We start from the raw sequence: 22,793 nt of genomic DNA, 5'->3' as shown, positions 1-22,793 counted from the left end.
TGTAGAAGATAAAAACACGACTATTAGGCAACTAATACACCTCAAAATGCTCAGTGGGATGTCTTTATCCAAACATTTTCAAATAATTTCTAAAAAACAATAATTAAATTTTCTTAAAATAAAGAAGAAAAATAACTGAAAATAAATCTGTTGAAAATGTCCAAGCTCAAAGGACAGTTAAATTAACCTTTCTATTTACACACTTAACCTGATACATTTAGAAAAACCGGGGTCCCCCAGGGCTCTAGAATAGGACAGCTAGAATTTCCTATTACATAAAATCTCTAATAAAACATTTTAGTTATAAGGCACTCAAGGTTGCCGTACAACAATTTAAAAACAACAATATATACAAAATTTCACAGTTTAAAAATCAAAAATAATTTGGTTTGCAGCAGAGAAAGGTCAGGCATATGCTTGCGTGTGTTTCTAAGACAAAAATACTAGCCAATGTAAAAGCTCACAACACACCGCACAGTGTGAGCTTGTAGATCTGTTATTTTCCGCTGAATGTTCGCCCCCCAGAATAGGGACACTAGGGTTCATGTGGTTAAAATGAAATAAAAATGTTTACGTAAAACGGAGGATTAAACTAGAAGCAGTGCTCTTCTCAGCACAGGTCTCCACCAGGTGTGGTATGTTGGTTGTGGGTGTGCATTGGGTGGTATTGAATTAGGTGGTTATGAATGAGCAGGGTCAAACGCAATCCAAGGTGAGTGGACAAGTTAGCTTCAGAGACGGTGAAGTGTCAAAAAATGTTTGTCAAAAAACAGCCTCATGGTGGCGCTATAAAAGGCTGATGTGAAAAATGCAGGGAAAGGGTTTTTCCTTGGCCTCTAGGGAGTGCGCTTACAAAGTTTGAAACTGATCGGTGGAGTTATAGGTAAAACCACAAATCGGCCTGTTATAGCGCCACCATGAGGCTGATTAAAAAAAATAATTGGCATTTCTTCCTCGGCCTATAGTGGGAATGTGTGTGTGTGTGTGATGTCATGATAATTGCACTTTGCGTTTGTGATTTGAGGCATTGGAGGCATTTTGTTCAAAACGGCTCAATCCAAAACGGCTCAATCCTACAAACGAAGCCAATATTAGCCAATCAGGATGGAATATGCAAAATCGGACAGATCCATGTCGATCAAATGACTGTCGAGATACTGCCTACCGATTTGTAGGATTTTTGGACAAAATATGTAAGAGTAGTGTACAGAAATGTGTTTTGCAAACATCGGCCTCATGGTGGCTAGAACAGGCCCATTTGAAAAATGTGGGTCAGAGGTTCTGAATTGGCATCCAGGGAGTGTGTGTGCTCATTTTGGCAGCAACCGGGCCAACGGCGACTGAGATTAGTTGATAACAAACTGCGAGGACGCACGCATGGACGGACGGACGGACGGACACACGGACGGACGGACGGACGGACGGACGGACGGACGGACAGAGACGAAAACATACTCTTCCCCCATGCCTTCGGCTGGTGGAGTCAATTTGTCTAATTGGTGTGATTGACAGGAGAGATGATCAGAGGAGCACAGTTGTACCCAGTATCAAATAACGGATAGAGTTTGTCAGTAAAGGTGCATCCAGTGAAAGAGTAGAGATGAACTCTGGCCTCCACATCATAAAAGGAGACCAGACCCTCCTCATAATCCACAAACACTCCTACTTTGTGGAGCTTCCCTTTTACAGGGATGGAGACATAAGGGTCAGCATGAGCCTTGTACTCATTTCTATTCGCACCTATAAGCCAGTAACCAATGCCGGGGCACCACTTTTGGAATGCCTTCCTGTCGATGGATTCTCTGACCACTCCTAAACACCAGTCAAACTTATCTTTAACCTGAACCTCATAGTAAAACCTTCCTGAGAAGCTTTGTTTTCCTAAGACTCGGTTATGGGCAGTGAATCTCTTTTTGTTCTCTGGGAGGTTCTTCTTTACTTTTCCAAGACTCACTTGTTTTCCATCCTCAGACAGGACGAGCCAGGGATTTGCTGTATCAGGGTCGAGAGATACATCCACTGCATATCGCTGGTTCCTCCCCAGCTCATCACACAGCTTCTCCATCCCTTGATTCAGTGTCTTCTTCATCCCTTGATTCAGTGTCTTCTTCATCTCTTGACTGAGTGTCGTCTCCAGTTGAGCCACAGCTGTCCTCACCGTCCCCACATATGAAGACGGATGGACTTTGACTTTTGTCCAGTCCTTGGTGGGTGGAGGGGTGTTAATGGATGTGAAGTTCTGGAGGAGGTGGAGGTGGTCTTCAGTGTGTGAGAGCTGCTTCAGCTTAGAGCTTCTCTTCTTTAACTCAGTGATTTCCTGTTGTAGCTCTTTAATGACGTCTTCAGCCTGTTTCTCTGTTGTTTTCTGCTTCTTTTCAATCACATCCATGAGCTCAGCCTGGCTGTTCTCAATACAGCTGATCAGAGCAGTGAAGACCTGCACACTGTCTGCTATCTCTCTGTCTGCGTCATTCCTGCTGAGCTCTGCTGAGTGTTGGACCTCCTGAATCTTCACTTGTCTCTCCTGGATCATCTTCTGAACTTCAGCCTCTGTCTTTCCCAGCTCAGCCTTCTTTCCTTCATATTCTTCGTTCAGAGATACAATGTGATGTGACTTATGGTCTAACACAGTGCAGAACTGACAAACACACATGAGGTCAGTCTTACAGAACAGTTCCAGAGGTTTGTCATGTTTCTTACACATATAGTCTTCCAGGTTCTTTACAGGGTCGATGAGTTTGTGTCGTTTTAACGCTGTGAGTCTCTGATGAGGCTCCAGGTGAGTCTCACAGTAGGAGATCAGACACACCAGGCATGTCTTCAGGGCTTTGAGCTTGGTCTCAGTACAGACGTCACAGGAGACTTCATGTGGTTTAGCAGGTTCTTGGTTTGTGCTGGAAGTTTGTTTCAGCTGCTTTGACTTCCTGAACTGATCAGCCATCTCTGAGAGAACTTTATTAACAGAGAATTCTGGCCTCCTGTAGAAGGCTTTGTTACATATTGGACAGTTACACACATCAGTACCGTCCCAGTGATGAGTGATACAGGTGTTGCAGTAGTTGTGTCCACATGGAGTGGTGATTGGATCAGTGAACACATCCAGACAGATTGAACACATCAACTCCTCTTCAGACAGGAGAATGTTGGCAGACGCCATGTCTGCACACTGAGAATAAAAGTGAAAGAAACTTCAGCCTTAAATCACAGTATTTGATGTATTACACACACACACACACACACACACACACACACACACACACACACACACACACACACACACACACACACACACACACACTATGGGGCTCCTTCAATGCCTTTAATCTCACCGAATTGCGCAGCACCGCGTACCATTACGTGTGAACGCGTGACCAAGTACGCGTTCACACACGCACGCATGAACGCGTACACGCGTAAACGCGTACACGCGTAACCACTTTAAGTCAATGGGAAACTACATGACGCAACCACAAGTTCAGTCACGCTCTGGGGTATGAGGTACGCGTACGTGAGAGTTTTGGCACTCATGGAGCGTTTGATTATGACTCCCTGCGTAGCACAGCTCACATGAGCATGTCATGTATATTTCCCATTGACTTACCATTGTAAGTCACGTGACACGTCACGTGACGCGACCAGATCAGATGCGACCAGATCAGATGCTCCAACAATGCCAGCTCTCCAATGAAAACTACGTGTGAACCTGTAAAGGTACACGTTTTCGCATTAAAGTTAAACGTAGCATGTAACCTTTACACGAAAACGTGTACCTTTACAGATTCACACGTAGTTTTCATTGGAGAGCTGGCATTGTTGGAGCATCTGATCTGGTCGCATCTGATCTGGTCGCGTCACGTGACGCGCCACGTGACGCGTCACGTGACTTACAATGGTAAGTCAATGGGAAATATACATGACATGCTCATGTGAGCTGTGCTACGCAGGGAGCCATAATCAAACGCTCCGTGAGAGTGCCAAAACTCTCACGTACGCGTACCTCATACCCCCGAGCGTGACTGAACTTGTGGTTGCGTCATGTAGTTTCCCATTTACTTAAAGTGGTCATGCGTGTACGCGTTCACGCGTGTACGCGTGCGCGTGTGAACGCGTACTTGGTCACGCGTTCACACGTAATGGTACGCGGCGCTGCGCAATTCGGTGAGATTAAAGGCATTGAAGGAGCCCCATACACACACACACACACATACACACACACACACACACACACACACACACACACACACACACACACACACACACACACACACACACACACACACACACACACACACACACACACTTATGCCAGAAAGTACGTTTTAAATGATTGACGTCCAGCGTTCAAATCTGAAGGTATTTCAAAAAGATATATAGGATATGCTGATTTCTCTGTTGAACACATTTTTAACAGGTTTTACAGCCTCTGGCAGCCAGGTATACCGTAGTGTAGAGTTATAGGCAGATATAAATAAAGGCAGATAAATATGACTTAGGAAACATCTTTACTTTCTGCCTAACTCATCTAGGTGACTTAGGCAAAATGTGATTTGTTTTGTTTTGTCTCTGCATAATATGACCCTAAGGTCATAACATAACAGTATCTCCCAAAAATCTTACAAAAAAATGACTTATAGCAATTATGCTATGAGGCTAACAAAAGTGTTATTGAGAAACAATGCAGACACACTTATAGACTTCAAAGACATATAAGAACGGTGGCATTATAAAATCATATCTATACCATAGCCTACTCACATGTCTGTCCTTCTTCCTTCGTCTTCAGTGTTAATGATGCAATCCTGTTGAAGATATAGGCGTTTATAGACACTATGATCTCAGCAGTCACACTGCTGTGTGTAGGTGTGTTTAATGTGTGGGTGTGATACATTTCTGAGATTATGTCAGCATGGAATGAATTTAGATGCCCGTCAGTCTACATTCCTTCACACACCTACAACAAAGTCGTTCAGATTGTTAAACTAGGAATGTTGTTGAGTGATCAGCCATAGTACGGTATGTGCCACAGTGGTGGACAAAGTACTCGAGTCGACTCCTTTACTATAGTCAATGTACAGATAATATAATATGTCTCAATTACAAATGAAGGTTGCTCTGTCACATTTGTACTTGAGTTAGACTACTGGAGGACTTGCTTTAAAAAATTAGTAGGCTTATTCAAAACAAAATTGGCATATATTTCATAAAAATACATGTAAAAGTCTTTCTTGTCGATCAGTTCCTTTTTGTAACGTAACACCATCATAACTACAGAGTTTAGTCTTGGAGTTTTAGGCTGTATCTTCACAGACCAAACACACAGTGTCATAATGTATTTACATCATACAATCTGTCCAGGGTGATCTTATGATTTAAATCATTTGGTTATGATTATCCTACTTACTCACTGCCCTTAATGCCAGCTGGTATGCAGGGCAGCAACAATACATGGTTATGATTACTGTGAATAAATGATACTTATAGATAGATGTCTGTGTAATTGTGGTGCTCTTATCAGTACATGGTACAAAATATTTATCCATGACTACAAATCTAATCATATAATAGCACTAGTAGAGAGGGCAACACAGACATTTCAACCAGGGACGTGCTGGCCATTGGGAAAAGCGGGACAACTCCCGAACGGCCAGTTCATTCCCGGCTGGTCCAGGCCGGCCATTAGGAAAAAAATTAAAATAAAATGTCGGCCTTAATTCCATTTTGGGGGCTGGGCGGCCAACAAAGTAAATCATCACTGTCGGGCAGAAAACCTTGTATCTCCAAATTTCAAATTTGCAAAGCCCTGCTTCATCATACAAGGCTGTCGCACAAAAGTAGTGAAAACACAACGCCTCGCACTGCAAGGCGTGTTTTCACTAGTTTAAATCATTTTCAAAATGGTTTTGGACGTACAAGGTTTCCACCCGACAATGACGAAATATAACTCATGTAATTGGCCCACTGGCTTGTCACTTGTCATGATCTGAAATGGCAGCAATCTTTGAGTAGCAGCAGCGCTATAGAGAGATCTCTCTCTATAGCGCGCAATGAGGGCCTCTACAACTCTTTTTCCCGGGCTGAATCAGGGGCCCAGCACGTCCCTGATTTCAACAGTAATGTACAAAAAAGGCAGGAGGAAGGATTTTAAAATTGTGTGAACAACAAAGACTGGATGGATTGATTGATTGATTGATTGATTGATTGATTGATTGATTGATTGATTGATTATACATCCATACTGTAGCGACAGTTGACAGACAGCTCCTGTTTGAGTGTCTGTTATCTGACTCAAGATCAGAACTCTATTCATCTCAGCTAAAGGAATAACTGTGGTTGTGTTGGTGTTTAAATGTGAGCTCAGATCAGAACCAGGGCCATCTCAGCTAAAGGAATGCCGTTGGTCAGTCCTCTACAGCTGCTGCTGTTCTCCTCCAAGAAGATCATGTCCAACGGAGACCTGGTGGAACTGGATTTCATTTCATTTCAAACTCAGATTTTAATTTTGTTTTCAGCAAACGCTTTGTATGAAAATATACATCACAACAATCAGAACAATGTGGGGTTATAAAAAAAAACAAGCATATGAGCATCACAATAAAACAACTGTAACAATTGTCATAAAACTCCAAGCTAAGCAGTTACTACATGACTATTATCGATGATAGATTTGAACTGTGCAAAAGATGGGAGAGTATTAATGTCCACCACTATATAGATGATGACTGCACTTACAGTGATACTAGAGTAGACCTTCAGGAGGCAGTGGCTCAGGGGTAGAGTGGCCGGCTCCAAACAGTGAGGTTCCCAGTTCTGTTTTGGCTGGTTATGAAGACCAATCTTGCTGCGGCATTCTAGCTGTTGAATGGTTCTGCATGTTTGTGTGTAAATGAGGGTGTTTTTGTGCGAGGTGCTTGCATGTGTCCGGGGGTTCAAGTCTTGGTCTCCATTCAAATGGTTTTAACTAGAGATGAACAGACCCACCTTACTGCTGCCCTTCATGGCTTGCTCTGGCACACTCATAGTCAGGGACGTGCAGAGAATGTTAGAAAATAGCAGACCTCCAAGCTCACAACGCGCCGCGTTGCGACGCGTTGTGAGATTGGAGGTTGGCTATTTTCGGTACTTGATCCGCACTAAACTAAGTATAAAAAAGGCAATACCGGGCGGAGAGTATTGCAAGAATTTCTACACAGTTAGGGCAATTCTTTCAACATCAGGTGCTGCATTCAAGTTCAGGAGAGTTTGGACAAGGCTGCCTTCAGGTATGGCATGGAAAGAGGGGCATTTGCATTTCTTTCACCATAGTGAAAACTGCATTCATGGTCTGGAGAGTACACTTTTTACAGACGGATAAAAGGGCAGGGGCTCAAGCCCCCTTTGATGTCTAGGTGTGCACGTGCCTGCTCATAGTAATGAGTTTTAAACTCGCCCCAAAGCCACTGATAAAATGGTAAATGGTGCATTTATATAGCGCTTTTAATCCAAAGCGCTTTACATAGATTGTGCATTACATTCACCCATTCACACACACATTCATACACCGGTGGCGGAGGAAGCCATGCAAGGCACCAACCTACTCACCGGAGGCAATTAGGGGTTCAGAGTCTTGCCCAAGGACCCTTCGACATTAACTCAGGGGGAGCCCGGATTCGATCTGGGAACCCTTCGGGATTTAAACCCTTCGTGCTCTAATACCAGTTTCTCTACCCCTGAGCTATGCCGCCCGCTGATGAACCAAGAACACTGATGATGATGATGCATCGTGATTGGATATACAGTATGGACTGGAGTGTTGGAAGTACAGATGTGTTGAGCTGTGTTCCTGTTCATTTCTCATCTGTCAATCCCCAGGTTTGCAGGCTCGCGTGGAAGCCCTAGAGCGCTCTCTGGAGGCGGAGAAGGAGAAGTGCAAGGAAGAGAGGCAGAGGAGGAGAGAGCTTCACAACAAACTGGTGGTGAGGACCTTACAACCTCAACATGTCTCAGTCTCAATGTAGATTCAAGCTAGAGGCCTCAAAAGTCATGTATTTTTAAGCTGATTGATTTAGCATAAAGCATGGACTTTAAGATGGGATATTCAATATGTAACTTCAATGATTGACTAATGACTTGCTCCTACAGTATGAAGATAATCACACTTTGGTGCTGTAGCTCTCAGATTGGGACAATGAAAATGTTTGGGGGGCAGCCCGGGGAATCTATGGTGAACTTTCTTGGCATTGAAAACTGTGGACATCAGAGAAAAGAAGGGAATCATGTTTCTCAGCATGATAAAGTTCACCATAGTAAGCCCGGGAATATCTGGTGGGTTGATAGTCTACGTGCCATCGTCTCTCTATCTCTATCTCTCTCTCTCTCTCATACACACACACTAGAGCTTAACAGTTCAGCCCGAGCCTGACGGGACCCGACGGGTCGGCGCGGGCTGGGCTCAATTTGTCACTTATATGTCAGGCTTTGGGCTGGGTCGGGCTTTTATAATCCGGTAGGCAAGCGCAGCGCGGTATCATGATGTCTCTTTGACTGTGTAAGCTGCGCGCTCATAACTCTCATGCACTGCCTGAGCAGAGCGGAGCGGAGGAGATCGTTGAAACCATTAAGACACTTTTGTATATCCTAATATACTGTATTATAGACGTGCACACATAGACATCCATCTGTAAAAAGTGCCCTCTCCAGACCATGAATGCAGTTTTTACTATGGTGAAAGAAATGGTAAATGCCCTCTATCCATGCCATAGCTGAAGGCAGCATTCAAGAGAATTTACCAAACTCTCCTGAACTTGAACGCAGCATCTTATGTTGAAGGAATTGCCCTCTCTGTGTAGAAATCAAGCATCGAAAATAGCCGACCTTCGAGCTTGGAGGTCTGCTATTTTCGATATGTTCACCAAAAAGTATTTTTAGAAATGTCAGCCCCTGCCTCTCTAACATTCTCTGCACGTCCCTGCCTCCTTGTCTTTCCTCAGGAGTTGAGAGGTAACATCAGAGTCCACTGCAGGGTGCGTCCAGTTCTACCTTTTGACCACATCCAGGCCTCCACAATGTCCACCTCAACATCATCATCAGCAGCAGGGTACATCTATCTTCAATGTCTATGCATTCTGACAATGTTTGGCTTGATTTATACTTCATTGTGTGCAGTGTGAGCTTGTGGATTGGATATTTTCGGCTATGACACTGGCGCTCACCTAATCAGGTGTCCCACACACTGTAGTGTATATCAGGGGTCTTCAACAGGGGGTCCGGGACCCCTAGGGGGTCCTCAGAGTTTCTACAGGGGGTCCTCCAAATCTTTGTGTGATAGAAACATTTTTTTCTCCTCCTTTTTTAAATTAACCACTTGAACCCTAAGCGTCCATATTCCGAGAACTGTAGGCAAAAATAGCAGATCTACAAGCTCACAACGCGGCGTTGTGAGCTTGTAGATCGGCTATTTTCAGCAAAGAGCTTTGGTGTAGAGGGGGAAAAGAACAGACTAAGTACAGAGTGAAATGTCAAGTGTATTAACTATTTATGGTTCAAGTGGTTAAATATCTGAAATTGACATGAATCCAACTGAGGATTCTGCTGTCAAACAATTAAACTATATGGAATCTCTGAAAAGGTTGCTTCATCGCTCTCCCAACTAAGGGGTCCTTGGCCTGAAAACGTTGAAGATCCCTGCTGTATATTATTCTTTTCCATTTCAACAACTATGATATCAATCCATCACTGTCCTTGTTTTCTCTTGCAGGCCTGTCTCATCAGAGGAAGTTGTCCATGCGATCAGCGACGTGAGCACTTTTCTTACAATGAACCCATTTAGATTATTGCGTATTTTTATTTTATGTTTAACATATTGAAACATAGCAGATATACAAGCTCACAGCACGGCACAGAGTGCCGCGCTGTGCGCTTGTAGATCTGCTATTTTAGAAAAATCTTGAAAATTTGACTGAATTCTAAAAGTGTTTGAATCCTTTTCAATGTCAGCAATGTCTAGACATCATCAAAGAAAGGGTCCTTTTCACTTAACTGGAGAACTCAGTTAGTCTGTTCTTGAGAAACTACTATGTCAGGTTCTCAAACCTTTTCATGTGAAGGACCCCCATCTCAAAATATTTAGTTCCAGAGACCCACAGAAGCAAAATTTGAGTTACAAATGTTTGCTTTAAAAATACATATATTCAAAGACTTGCACACATTTTCACGACAAAAATAGCAGATCTACATGCTGCTATTTTTGAGCGGTGCTAACCGCTCCTATAGACCGCTTTTTTACCAAAACCATGATGTCACAAATGATGATGACATGAGTTCGCTAGACCAATCAAACACTTCGATTCTGTTGATCTGTCCATGATGTCATAGTCACATAGGCACCCGATTGGTTAACTCTGATTTAGAACGCGTTTAGGCCGCGTAAAATACGCCATAACGCGTTTAGGCCGCCTAGATACGTCATAAAAAATTATTGAGCGGTGCTAACCTTGAATTTCAAAATTGTATTAGATGAATATTCACTTATAAGTGATAAAATAACCACACTTTTAGACAGACCGTGGAAGATCTTACAGGTTATAAATGATAGCCAACTAATACAAGTTTAAAATACAAATAAACACAATATCCACTGGGTATCCACTGATTGCCCAGTTCTTCGGGCTCTTCGGGCCCAGCTCTTCTTGAAAGATTCAGTCAAGTCAGTGGTCTTGAACATAGCTGACAGTTGTTGTACTTGGCTGACAGCTGTTGTACTTGGTTGTACAGCTGTTGCTGCAAGGTCTGTGGTTCCAAAAAAATTAAAATACAAATAAACAGCTTTTGGAAAAAAATATTATGCTGTCACTAATGAGGGTAACATGAGTTAACTAGACAAATATTGTTCCTTCGAAACAATTGTGGGCTCGCTTCAAGCCAGAAAACAATGGCTATAAAAGTACAAAATGTCAAGATCGCAGGCAGTGCTCACTTTGACGTTACTGACGTCAAAGATTGGTCCATTTTGTTCCAAAAATGTGTTATGCAAAAGTTGACCCGCTGGTGGCGCTATAACAGGCCAATGTGAGAAGGGTGGTATCTGTTCCTTGACCTATTGGGAATGTGCTTGCAAGATTTCACGCACATTGCAGGCTGTGTTCATGATTTGAGGTGTTTTTGGCTTTGGCCACTTTATCGCTGCTTGCAGCTAGATTTATTATTATTATTATTTTTTTTTTTTGTGTGCACTTCATAGGCATGTTAGATAAAGGTCCTTAGATTGCGTGTAGAATGTTTCATGCAAATTGCAAAAAAAATCCTAGAATAAAAACGGGTTTAAGCGTTTTACAAACTGCTCAAAATTATATAGCGCCCCCCTTTGGCCATTTGGGGTAAGATTGGTTTCAGTGATATTTGAACTAACCCTCTACACTATTTTGTCATGAAAATGTGACTTTGTATGTATGTTTTAGAGGCAGAAGAATAATTTGCATAAAACTGCAATATTGTTTGAATTATTTAAAAAAGCATGTTTCAATGTTAAAGAAATCCGATCTGACAGATCTTTAGATATCGGTCCAAAGTTCACGTAAAAAAAGTTTTGTGCACGTGACGCGAAAATTCCAGAATAAAAGCGGGTTTACGCGTTTTACAAACTGCTCAAAATGGCGGAAAATCGAAGGGCGGAGCTTACTTAACAACAACACAGATGTCTTCCGCTTGAGTCAAAGCACGCGTGTAACAAGTTGCATGTCTTCAAACGAAACGAGTCATGACTTATGCCTGTTTGAAGTTTGAATTTTCAGACGCTTCGTATAGCGCCCCCCTTTGGCCAATTGGAATAAAATTGGTTTCAGTGATACTTTGACTAACCCTCCACATCTTTGCCAAATGCCATGAACGTGTAACTTTGCATGTATGATTTAGAGGCCGAAGAATAATTTGCATAAAACCGCAACATATATTGAATTATTAAAAAATCATTATTTAACGTACAAACTTCTCACCACATAGCCTGTGTAGATATAGGTTCAAAGTTCATGTGAAAAAAAGTTTCGTGCACTTGACGCGAAAATCCCAGGAGGAGATAGATTTTTACTGTTTTTCATATAATTCCGAATTGTGGGAGACCTAAAGGTCAGAGGTCAAAAGTTAGAGGGTAAAAGTTGTTCGGCATGAGGAGACGCATACGTGTATACAGGTTTCATGGCTGTACCTAAAACACAGCATGAGCTATACCTGTTCAAAGATCGCACTTTCGAAGGCTTCCTACAGCGCCACCATTTGGCCGATTGCTATAGAAAATGATAGCACACTTCGCCACTGTAAACTGAACACATTGATGTTTTTATTTTCATTTTCTCACTAAGTATGTAGGAGTAGAAAGGAACCGAAAATCCCGTCTACTTACTAGATAAACAAATAAATAAATAAATAATGACAATATCTAAAGTGTGCTCGCCAGGTACTGGCGAGCCCACAACTAGACCAAATGTTCCGCCCCAGGATAACGGATGATTCTTTGGTCAAAATAATCGTGGTATGAAATTCAAATACTTCGGCTTTGCCGAAATAATTAGTATAGGGTCATAAACAAAAATCTAGAGGCAAATAAGGTCCCTGGTTGCCTAACTGACGACCACCAGAGTCATCAGGCTCTGGTGGCAGAGCTGGTTCTGTCCAGAGATGGTTCCGTCCTCTGTATGGTGTAAAGGTCAGGACACACGAAAACCTTATATAGTCTGAGCAGACCTCTAGACTGACATCATACACAACACAAAGAATATTGCCATGCATGCCTATCAACACTGATTCGCGCAGGCGCCCTTACAGGAATTAGTTTGCACCGCTCACTTCGCACGGGTGCGATTTTTCAATAGTTAAAGCATTCAATAAGGCCTAAATGGCTTAAACTAGGACTCATTGCTTATTTTAGCGTGATTTCTTTGTCACAGAATTTCTCACACTTTCTTTTGTTTAATTATTGTCGCAGGATGTAGTGTTGGTGAATTGCATGAAGACGGGAAACCCGGTGTTAAACAAGATCTTTGAGTTTGAGAGGTAAAACGGCAGGCCGACACGTAATTCCATTTTATTTGAACACAATTTGAATTGTCAGTGGTCTCATTTTTGGACGGTGTCTGACAGGGTGCATGGACCTGAGGACTCCCAGGATGTCGTGTTCGAGGACGTCAAACCTCTCCTCACGTCTCTGCTGGATGGGTGAGTGTCAAGCGTGCCGGCAGGATGGAAAAAGTCGGGGGACATTACTGTGGATCTCTCACTTTAACTGACGGGAGAACAACTCTGTTCCTTCCAAATCAGCGAGTTCTTGTGTATTAGCTTGACATAGCCAGTAGCAGAGTAAGGTGCCCTCCACGCCCCAAAACTTTGCTGCGCGGCCGAAAAAGCCGCCCGCCTCTCCAATTGCTAGGAGGCGGTGACCGCGCCTAGTGTGGAGGGCACCTTAGACTCCCGATTAGGGAGTCTTACTGGTACATTTGTGTATTTTGTGTGTTGTGCAGGTAAAACGTGTGTGTTCTTCAGGTCTAAAGTGTGTGTTGTGTGTGATCTTCAGGTATAATGTGTGTATCATGGCGTACGGGCAGACAGGCAGTGGTAAGACCCACACTATGCTGGGCTCCCAGTCCCAGGGGACAGAGGACGCCCCCCAGGATGGCATCATCCCCAAGGCTGCAGCCGAGCTCTTCAGGTGAGACTCTGATTCACACCGCCGGGGAGACAACATAATACAAAGATACACAGCATAATGGATCTGTCGCTTTGTAGCTTTGTATGTTGAAGCCAGATCAACTTATTTGTAATGTTGTAGCTGTTGTGGCGGCTACAAACGTCGGACGTAGCTTTGCAACTTCACGTCGCTGGCTTCCATTGGAAAACACTAGCAGCTACTTTGTAGTAGTAAACATCAGGTATTACACAGCAGATAGAAATTAGAGATGCTCCGTTTGCGATTTTTGGGGCCGATGCCGATCACCGATCAACTGGAATCAGATACCGATATTCCCGATCACAACGTCAAATCCATACATTCTTCTATTTATTGTGTTACTGTAGCAGCATTTATATATTTAATGATTCTTCTTACAAAACATTGACATTGTATATTAAATATAAACATTAGGCGATTGCAGGCTGAGGTCCTTTAGTATCCAATTCAACTTGTAGGAGTTGAAGCTGAGGTTACATTCAGTCCCACAGATAAATATTGTGAAAATAGCTGATCTAGCTTGTAGATCGGTAAAGCCAATACCGATCAAAGCCGATAGAGGCATTATTGTCCGATCGCGATCACTCACCAATCAATCGGCACATCTCTAATAGAAATACATTTTCACCATGCGTTCAGTGGCCATCTTGGATATCTTCTGTTCTTACACACTTGCAAAGGCACCACAAAAAAAGTGTATCTAATGGAAGATCGATGGAATAAAGTCCGACAAGTACCGTATTTTCCGGACTATAAGGCGCACTTAAAAGCCTTTAATTTTCTCAAAAGACTACAGTGCGCCTTATAGTCCAGTGCGCCTTATATATGGATCATTCATTGACATTGACATTCCCTTTAGCACAGCTCCATCTGTTGCAACGATGTGCGCCTTATAGTCCGGTGCGCCTTATAGTCCGGTAAATACGGGTACTATAGTCTGGTTGCCCTCCAGTGGCAACCACACTAATTAAATGTGGAGAAACTAAAGTGTGTGTGTGTGTGTGTGTGTGTGTGTGTGTGTGTGTGTGTGTGTGTGTGTGTGTGTGTGTGTGTGTGTGTGTGTGTGTGTGTGTGTGTGTGTGTGTCACTGTGTGTGTGTGTGTGTGCGGGTGTGTGTGTCTGTGTCACTGTGTGTGTGTGTGTGTGTGTGTGTGTGTGTGTGTGTGTGTGTGTGTGTGTGTGTGTGTGTGTGTGTGTGTGTGTGTGTGTGTGTGTGTGTGTGTGTGTGTCACTGTGTGTGTGTGTGTGTGTGTGTGCGGGTGTGCGTGTGTGTCAGGCTGATCTCAGAGCAGCCAGCAGACAGTCACATGGTAGAGGTGTCGGTGGTGGAGGTGTACAACAACGAGGTGTTTGACCTGCTGTCCCGGGACGAGGCGGGCAGCGGCGTGGGCCACCGCAGGGACGTCATCACAACCTCCTCTGGCACCAGCGAGGTCACCTCACTCACACACGCGTGAGTACGGACACTATGCTCTATTGCAGGGGTTCCCAACCTGTGGGTCAGGACCCCCAGGCCAGGGGGGTCCCCAAATTATTTTGGGGGGTCCCCAGATGATTTCTCTTTCTCTCTCAATAGCGAACAAACCAACATGAAGTTTAAGTGTATAGAGGGTATCTGCACATTTCTAAAGTGACAATTTAAGGACTTTTAAGACCTTTTCTAATACCTCTAAAATGAAAAATTAAACATTGGCCAAATTGTCAAATATTAGAGGCAGATATTGTGAAAATAGCCGATCTACATGCTCACAACGCCTCGCAACGCGAGGCGTTGTGAGCATGTAGATCGGCTATTTTCACAATAGGACTGAAATAGGAAAGAAATTGTAATGCCTCTACTCTTCCAACTCCAAGTAGTGCTCGTAAGGGTGGGGGATCCCCAGTTAAAATATGATTATTTTAGGGGTTGCGGCATGAAAAGGTTGAAAACCACTGGCCTATAGAGCAGGGGTTCTCAAACTTTTTTGTCTCAGGGCACCCCATAAATATTCTTTGAATCCGAGGCACCCCTACATTATAATTTTCACTCCCAGCACCTTATATTTATAGCATATCGTCGTTGTCGGGTGGAAACCTTGTGTGTCCAAAACCGTTCGTTTTGTATTTATCATCTATAAAATGTACTAAATGTGCTTGTAGATCGGCTGTTTTCACTAGTTTTGTGCGACAGTCTTCTATGATGAAGCAGGGCTTTGCTTTACCAAAAGACGTACACATTTGAAACTTGGAGATACAGGTTTCAGCCTGATCGCAGCCCCTATTGACTTAGGGTTATACAGTATTACGGTATAATAATAAAATATTCCAAAAAAGAATTGTGTGTGGGTAGGTATGTCTGTGGCGCTCATCATTACAGCGGTTCGCGAACTTAGACCAGACAAACACACCGACACAGAGGCCACGCCTCCTACAGAGCCCCAATCCACTGTCTTTACGGCAGTCTTTCATATTCCTTATATTTCTAAAGCAGTTGTAGCCTGATTTCAGACTCAGCTCACGCTTTAGTCTGAAACTGTGCTCCATTCTGAGCGATTTACGGGGGACTTTTTTGCGAGCGTGCACGCGCGTGTCCGCGCGCGAGTGATCGCGACGCACGGTGATCGAGACGCACGGTGGACGCGACGCACCGTCGGGGAGTGTGTGTGTGATTGTGTGTGTGTCTCTGTCTGTGCCAGTGACTGCTTCCACACAGAACTGCGACCAGAAACTTGTAATCAACATTAAACAGCTTGGTGAAATCAGTGCGCTCGTGCGTGTGTGTGTGTGTGCCTTCCTCTGTGTGTGTGAACTTCGTTTGAATCGTTTCAACTGCTGCGCGGATTGGATATTCGTTAGACCCACCCCACCCCCACCCCCACCCCGCGCGCTCATTGGACAGCCGAAAATAAAAACCGATTCATGTACTAAGCTCCAGACCAGAGAAAGAGTCCACTCTGAGAGTGGGCGGGGTCTCTGGTCTGGAAGCAGGCTAAAGCAGTTGCTCGATTGGTGTTGATTGGCTATTTTGGAAATAATTTTTTTTGTGGTGGTTAAATAAAAATTAGCTTTGTCAATGGGAATACATCGAGCGTCCTCACATAAACAAAACGTGTGCACATCCGTGTTGATTTCGTCAACTAAAACGATGACGATTTCTTTTTTGTTGACTGCGTTTTTTTTCACTGCATGAAAACTAAAAAACAAAAGATTTAAACTAAGCTGTGGTGACTAAAACTAAGACTAAATATATTGAAAATTTCAAAATAAAAATAAAATAAAAACTAGACTAAAACGACTATAGGGAGGGACTAGTGGAGAAGATAGTCATTTTATGTTGCTCTCAGGTGTTTCGTGCTGAAAATAGCAGATCTACAAGCTCACAACGCGTCGCAGCGCAACAACCAAGTGTTAAAGCAGTCATTACGATGCCATCAAGGCCTGCCAAGATACATTTCAGTTGACTAAATGAACTGTAGATTAGTTTTCATTTTTAGTCGCCTAAAATCTTATGATATTTAGTAGACAAAGATTAGACTAAAGCTAATACTTTTCCGGTGACTAAATTATGACTAAAACTAAATTACATTTTATTCAAATGACTATGACTAAAACTAAATCAAAACAACACTGGTGCACATGTTACTGTGTGTAAATGGAGAGTCCAGGGTTCCCACGGTCATGAAATTCCTGGAAATATTTTTTTTTTTTTTTTTTTTTTTTTTTCCAGCACTGGAAAAGTTTTGGAATTGATCAGGGGTCCTGGAAGAAATAGCTATGCATTGTCTTTGGTTATTGATTTTGTTAATACCTCTGAAATGACATATTAAACATTGGTCAAATTGATATTAGAGGCAGAAATTTTGAAAATAGCAGATCTACATGCTCACAACGCCTCGCGACGCGTTGTGAGCGTGTAGATCTGCTATTTTCACAATAGAAACGTGTTATACAAAATTCCTCAACTCTTAGTGCTCGTCAGGGTGCCGGGTCCCCAGTTAAAATGTTATTATTTCCGGGGTCACAGCCTGAAAAGGTTGAGAACCACTGGCATATACTACCTGTCTTTGGGCATTGCGCATAGGAGTAGGCGACTCGTTATTGAGCTGAATTATTGTTATATAGTCCTGGAAATCGGGTTAAATATTCTGGAAAAGTCTTGGAAAAGTTTTGGAAATTAATTGGTAAAGATGTGTGGGAACCCTGAGAGTCAGACGCATGTTGTCCTCCTCTTGTCAGGTGTGTGGTCAGCTCGTCCCAGGTGATGCAGGTGGTCGGCAGCGTCCTCAGGCTCCGGGCGCGCTGTCCCACGCTGGTCCACGCCCACTCCTCGCGCTCTCACCTCGTGGTCACCCTCACCATCTCCTCCAAGAGCCCCAACGCACTGGCCCTGGGTGAGACACTCTTGTGTTCTTTACACTTGTATTGTTTGTGGGTTCTTTGTGACCTGGGAGTTGGTGGAGGATGAATTTCATTTAGTTTTTTTCACTGTCCACTGTACCATGATTTAAGAAATTCCGTATTTGAAAAAAATGCAAGACAAGGATTTGTTTTGGAGGTCTTAATGTTATATGTTAAAGTTATACTATGCAACTTTTTCAATTGAACAAATCTTAAATTTGGTTTCATTTGTACACCTGGACCCCTGGTGGCCCCCACCTCAGGGTGTTTTTTTTAAGTGGAATATACCTTTAAGTACAGTACTTAAAGGGGCCCCACCATGAATTTCACATTTTACATTCTTTTCCTTGTTTTTTGGTCTTCCCAGTGTCTCTTCCAGCCTCTTAAGATAATTTAAATATCTGAGTGGTTGTTTAGGTTAAAACCTGTATAAAAACGTATTATGGACCAATATTTATATAAAATATATAATTTGAAAAGCATTGTGGGGCCCCTTTAAGTAAATGTTCTTAGTTACTTTACACCACTGCTCCGTCCAGCTCGCAGGCTACAGAGTGCCAAGAAGAACATGCAGCGCTCCCCTCCTCAGGGGGCGTTCTGGAGCCCCCGCTGTCGCCGCGCCAACCCCGCCGCCGCCGCCGCCCGCCAGCCCTACGACGAGCTCTCCACCAGCTCCGCCTCCTCGCCCGGCCTCTCCCCAAGCCACTCCCCCTGCCCCTCCCCCAGGCCCAGCATCTCCCAGGCTCCCTTCAAGACCAAGCTGCAGCTGGTGGACCTGGCAGGCAGCGAGTGTGTGGGTAAGAAAAGACGCCCCCGGCTGGCGATTAACTGGCATTATTACCCGGCTTGTTTGGATGCTTGATTCTGATTGGTCGAGCGCTGAAATCAGAGGTCTGATATCCCACGATAACAGACCGCTCCGCTCTATAACAGACCGCTGCCTAATCAACGGTTCAGAGCAGCTGCTGCATTCAGGCTGCACTGCGTGGATTTAGTGCTGTGATATGCCACCTCCGCTTCGCGTCGGTGGCATATCAACCTGTCGGGCTCCTATCACTCGATAATGACTGCTGAGCGAGATGTTATCCCTTACCTGTTGTTGGGTGGAAGCCTTGTATGTCCAAAACCGTTTGTTTTGTATTTATCATCTATAAAATGTACTAAACTAGTGAAAAATGCAGATCTACAAGCACACAACGCCTCGCATCATGGCTGTTTTCACTAGTTTGTGCTACAGTCTTGTATGATGAAGCAGGGCTTTGCTTTACCAACAGACGTACACATTTGAAACTTGGAGATAATGAGGTTTCTGCCCGACAGTGACGATATTTGAGTGATTATGTTGCGAGGAAAACGTTGAGATAACAGCCATTTTGGTTAGAACTGACTGAAAATAACGTTGTACTTAAAATGATACTAAACATTTTTTCAAGTGTCCAAATAAATTCCTAATATTATCAAATGATCTCGCGGCACCCCTGGACTGCCGTCACGGCACCCCAGGGTGCCCCGTCACCCACTTTGAAAACCCCTGTTATGCAGTAAGTGATGTGTGTACTGTATGTGAACCAGGTATGTCAGGCGTCAGCGGGGCTGCTCTGTGGGAGTCCTCCTGCATCAACCGCAGTCTGTCCGCTCTGTCCGACGTGCTGGGAGCCCTGGCTGAGCAGAGACCCCACGTTCCTTACAGGAACAGCAAGCTCACACACCTCCTGCAGGACGCCATTGGTGAGGCACGCACGCACGCACGCACACACGCACACACACACACACACCAGTGTTGATTTTGTCGACTAAAACTATGACTAAAAATGTTTGTCGACTGTGTTTTTTTCACTGACGAAAACGAAATAAAAACTAAATAAAAACTAAGCTGTGATGACTAAAACTAAGACTAAATATATTGACAATTTCGTCAACAAAATAAAAACTAGACTAAAACGTTAGGGAGGGACTAGTGGAGGAGAAAGTCATTTGGTTGCTCTCAGGTGTTGTGTGCTGAAAATAGCCGATCTACAAGCTCACAACGCGTCGCAGACACAACCAAGTGTAAAATCGGTCATTACGATGCCATCAAGGCCCGCCAATATACATTTCAGTTGACTAAATCAACTGTAGATTTAGTTGACTAAAATTGTATGATATTTAGTCAACTAAAATTTGACTAAAACTAAAACTTTTCAGGTGACAAAATTATGACTAAAACTAAGAGACATTTTATTCAAAAGACTATGACTAAAACTAAATCTAAATCTGCTGTCAAAAACAACACTGACACACACACACACACACACACACACACACACACACACACACACACACACACACACACACACACACACACACACACACACACAGACACAGACACACAGACAGAGACACACAAACATGTTTGATTGACTATACTTGCGTCAACATTTTACGACAGCATTAAACATTAACATTTACATTTTACGACAGCATTAAAAATAGTTGAAAATAGTTTGTAGATCGGTACTATTCGACAAACCCTGAACAACCTCTAGATAAAATAAAATAAAAATAAACCTATATATAAATCTATTCAATAAATTCTACTATACGTGTGGGTACAAGTAGGCCTACACGCACGCACGCACGCACGCACGCACGCACGCTCGCACGCACGCACGCACGCACGCACGCACGCACGCACGCACGCACGCACACACACACACACACACACACACACACACACACACACACACACACACACACATGTACACAGAGCATATTTAAAAATACATTTAATTGGAGTCCTAATAATAGTCTGTCAACATACTACCATGTCCATCTCCATCTTCTCCACCAGGTGGCGATGCCAAGCTGCTGGTGATGCTGTGCGTCTCTCCCAGCCAGCATTTCATCACTGAGTCAGTGCAGTCTCTGGGTTTCGGCATGCGGGCCCGCCAGGTCCAGAAGAACATCCCTCACAGGAAGAACAACAGCCTCAAAGTCAAGTGATAGAGCAGGGTTCCCCAATAGGCGGCCCGGGGACATTTGCGGCCCGCGGGGGGCTACTGTCTGGCCCACACCAACCCCAGTAATAATGGTGGTATAAGAGCAGCAACAACACTAGTATATCGTCGTTGTCGGGTGGAAATCTCGTATCTCCAAATTTGTACGTTCTTTCGCATATCATACAAGGCCGTCGCACAAAAGTAGTGAAAACAGCCGATCTACAAGCACACAACGCCTCGCACCCGCCTCGCGGTGCGAGGCGTTGTGTGCTTGTAGATTGGCTGTTTTCACTAGTTTAAATCATTTTCAAAATGATTAATTCAAAACGAACGGTTTTGGACATACAACAAGATTTTCACCCGACAACGACGAAAACTGTCGCTGGAGTAGCGGGAACGCCACCGTCCCCCCCTGCAATGTTGTGGCCCTCGGCTTGGTACCCTAGACATAATTCGGCCCTTGGGGAAAACTAATTGGGGAATCCTGTGATAGAGGATAGAGATACACAGAGGGAGACACAAAGTGTGATATACAGTAGCACACCTCAAGTGTTAAAGTTAAAAAGTGCATATAGGTGGGGTTGGCAAAAGGGCCTTTCTGTGTGTTTTGAGTTTGCATGTTCTCCCTGTGTTCCCTTGGGTAGGTACCCTCACAAAAAACATGCAGTAATCCTGGTCTCTATACTGCCTCCCCCTGGCCAGCCGGGGCGCCTGGTGTAGGGGAAAGGAATTTGTTGGAATAATGTGTTCCTTCCACACGCTACGTCCAACCGGGAAAACTCCCCCCATCTGATGAAAAGAAGTGACTTGGACTCCTAATGCTTAGAAGGAAGCATGAGGTCAGAACGTTGGCTCCCCAGGTTGGCAGAGGGAGTGTAGCGCCCAGGGTTACATTAGATAATTGACACTGGGTGAAAAATGGGTTATAAAATTGTGGGATAAAAATGTAGATTAAAAAAATGACCTAATGGTGAACCACACCCGTTTCTCTCTCTCTTTTTTTTTACATAGTTAACACATAATGGCATGATAAACATGTAATCTTTTTGTAAATGTTAATGTATAACATCTTGATTGAATTTATAGACAGTGACAGAGTCCAGTCCAAGGCATGGTCCAGGGTAGTCATAAAATAATAAAATAATGATACACTATATTGTGTACCCGTTCTAAATGGGTTAACCCAAGCTTGTGGATACTCCAGTTCTTCAATTGCACAATTCGGGCACATTACCGGTTGTACTTGTAACTGTAGCCCCTTGTGTCCCTTTTATTCCCTTACTGTATGAGAGATCTGTATCTGTCTGTCATTCTGTCTGCTTATGACCCTGAAATCACATGACAACAGTGGAACCTCCCTTTTTGATGGGCAGAACTTATACAGGATAAATTGATAGAAGCTCAAGCATTTGAGTCTGTTCAGTCTCTACTTCAGCTACCCAGATCTTCATCTGACAACCAAAGAGGTAGGAATTTAATTACCATATTCAAGCTTTGCATAAAGCTTATTTATAGCCATTATTATATACAAATGTACATTTTAAATGAAAACTGAGAACACTGGGGGACTGAGACTGTGTACTGGGATGCCCGGTGTCACATCTAGTGCACTTAATGTACATGGATTTTCTTTGTTCTTTTTAGAATGTATTTATCCAGGCAAATAACCAGATTCATTGACATTAGTGTTATGGATTTATGATAGATAGATACCTTTATTATCCCAAGGGGGAAATTCAGTTGTCCAG

At 43.5% G+C, this 22,793-nt stretch overlaps 2 protein-coding genes across 2 annotated transcripts in view; one reads left to right on the top strand and one right to left on the bottom strand.

Annotated features, from left to right (window-relative positions):
- The window catches only part of kif25 (kinesin family member 25), a gene marked incomplete at its 3' end in the record, with an annotated part of 31,343 nt that extends 10,294 nt beyond the window's left edge, over positions 1-21,049 (top strand). The window contains exons 5-15 of the mRNA XM_080744390.1: positions 7,849-7,952; positions 8,967-9,073; positions 9,734-9,773; positions 12,953-13,020; positions 13,108-13,182; positions 13,538-13,672; positions 14,967-15,143; positions 17,906-18,060; positions 18,607-18,864; positions 19,640-19,795; positions 20,898-21,049. Of these exons, the coding sequence (XP_080600516.1) occupies positions 7,849-7,952; positions 8,967-9,073; positions 9,734-9,773; positions 12,953-13,020; positions 13,108-13,182; positions 13,538-13,672; positions 14,967-15,143; positions 17,906-18,060; positions 18,607-18,864; positions 19,640-19,795; positions 20,898-21,049 (1,427 nt within the window). The remainder of the gene's footprint in view (positions 1-7,848; positions 7,953-8,966; positions 9,074-9,733; positions 9,774-12,952; positions 13,021-13,107; positions 13,183-13,537; positions 13,673-14,966; positions 15,144-17,905; positions 18,061-18,606; positions 18,865-19,639; positions 19,796-20,897) is intronic.
- LOC308300271 (E3 ubiquitin-protein ligase TRIM39-like) lies at positions 1,493-3,157 on the bottom strand (the record flags this gene model as incomplete). The annotated part of the gene is made up of 1 exon (XM_080744091.1): positions 1,493-3,157. One exon carries the CDS (start codon positions 3,155-3,157, stop codon positions 1,493-1,495), a length of 1,665 nt encoding a protein of 554 aa, XP_080600217.1.
- Positions 21,050-22,793: the final 1,744 nt, after the last annotated feature.

This window comes from Nannobrachium achirus (assembly GCF_963921795.1).
Source record: "Nannobrachium achirus genome assembly, chromosome: 16".
In the NCBI taxonomy this organism is placed as follows: Eukaryota; Metazoa; Chordata; class Actinopteri; order Myctophiformes; family Myctophidae; genus Nannobrachium; species Nannobrachium achirus.
The sequence above is the reverse complement of the archived record's forward strand: the minus strand, read 5'-3'. Positions and strand labels throughout refer to the sequence as shown.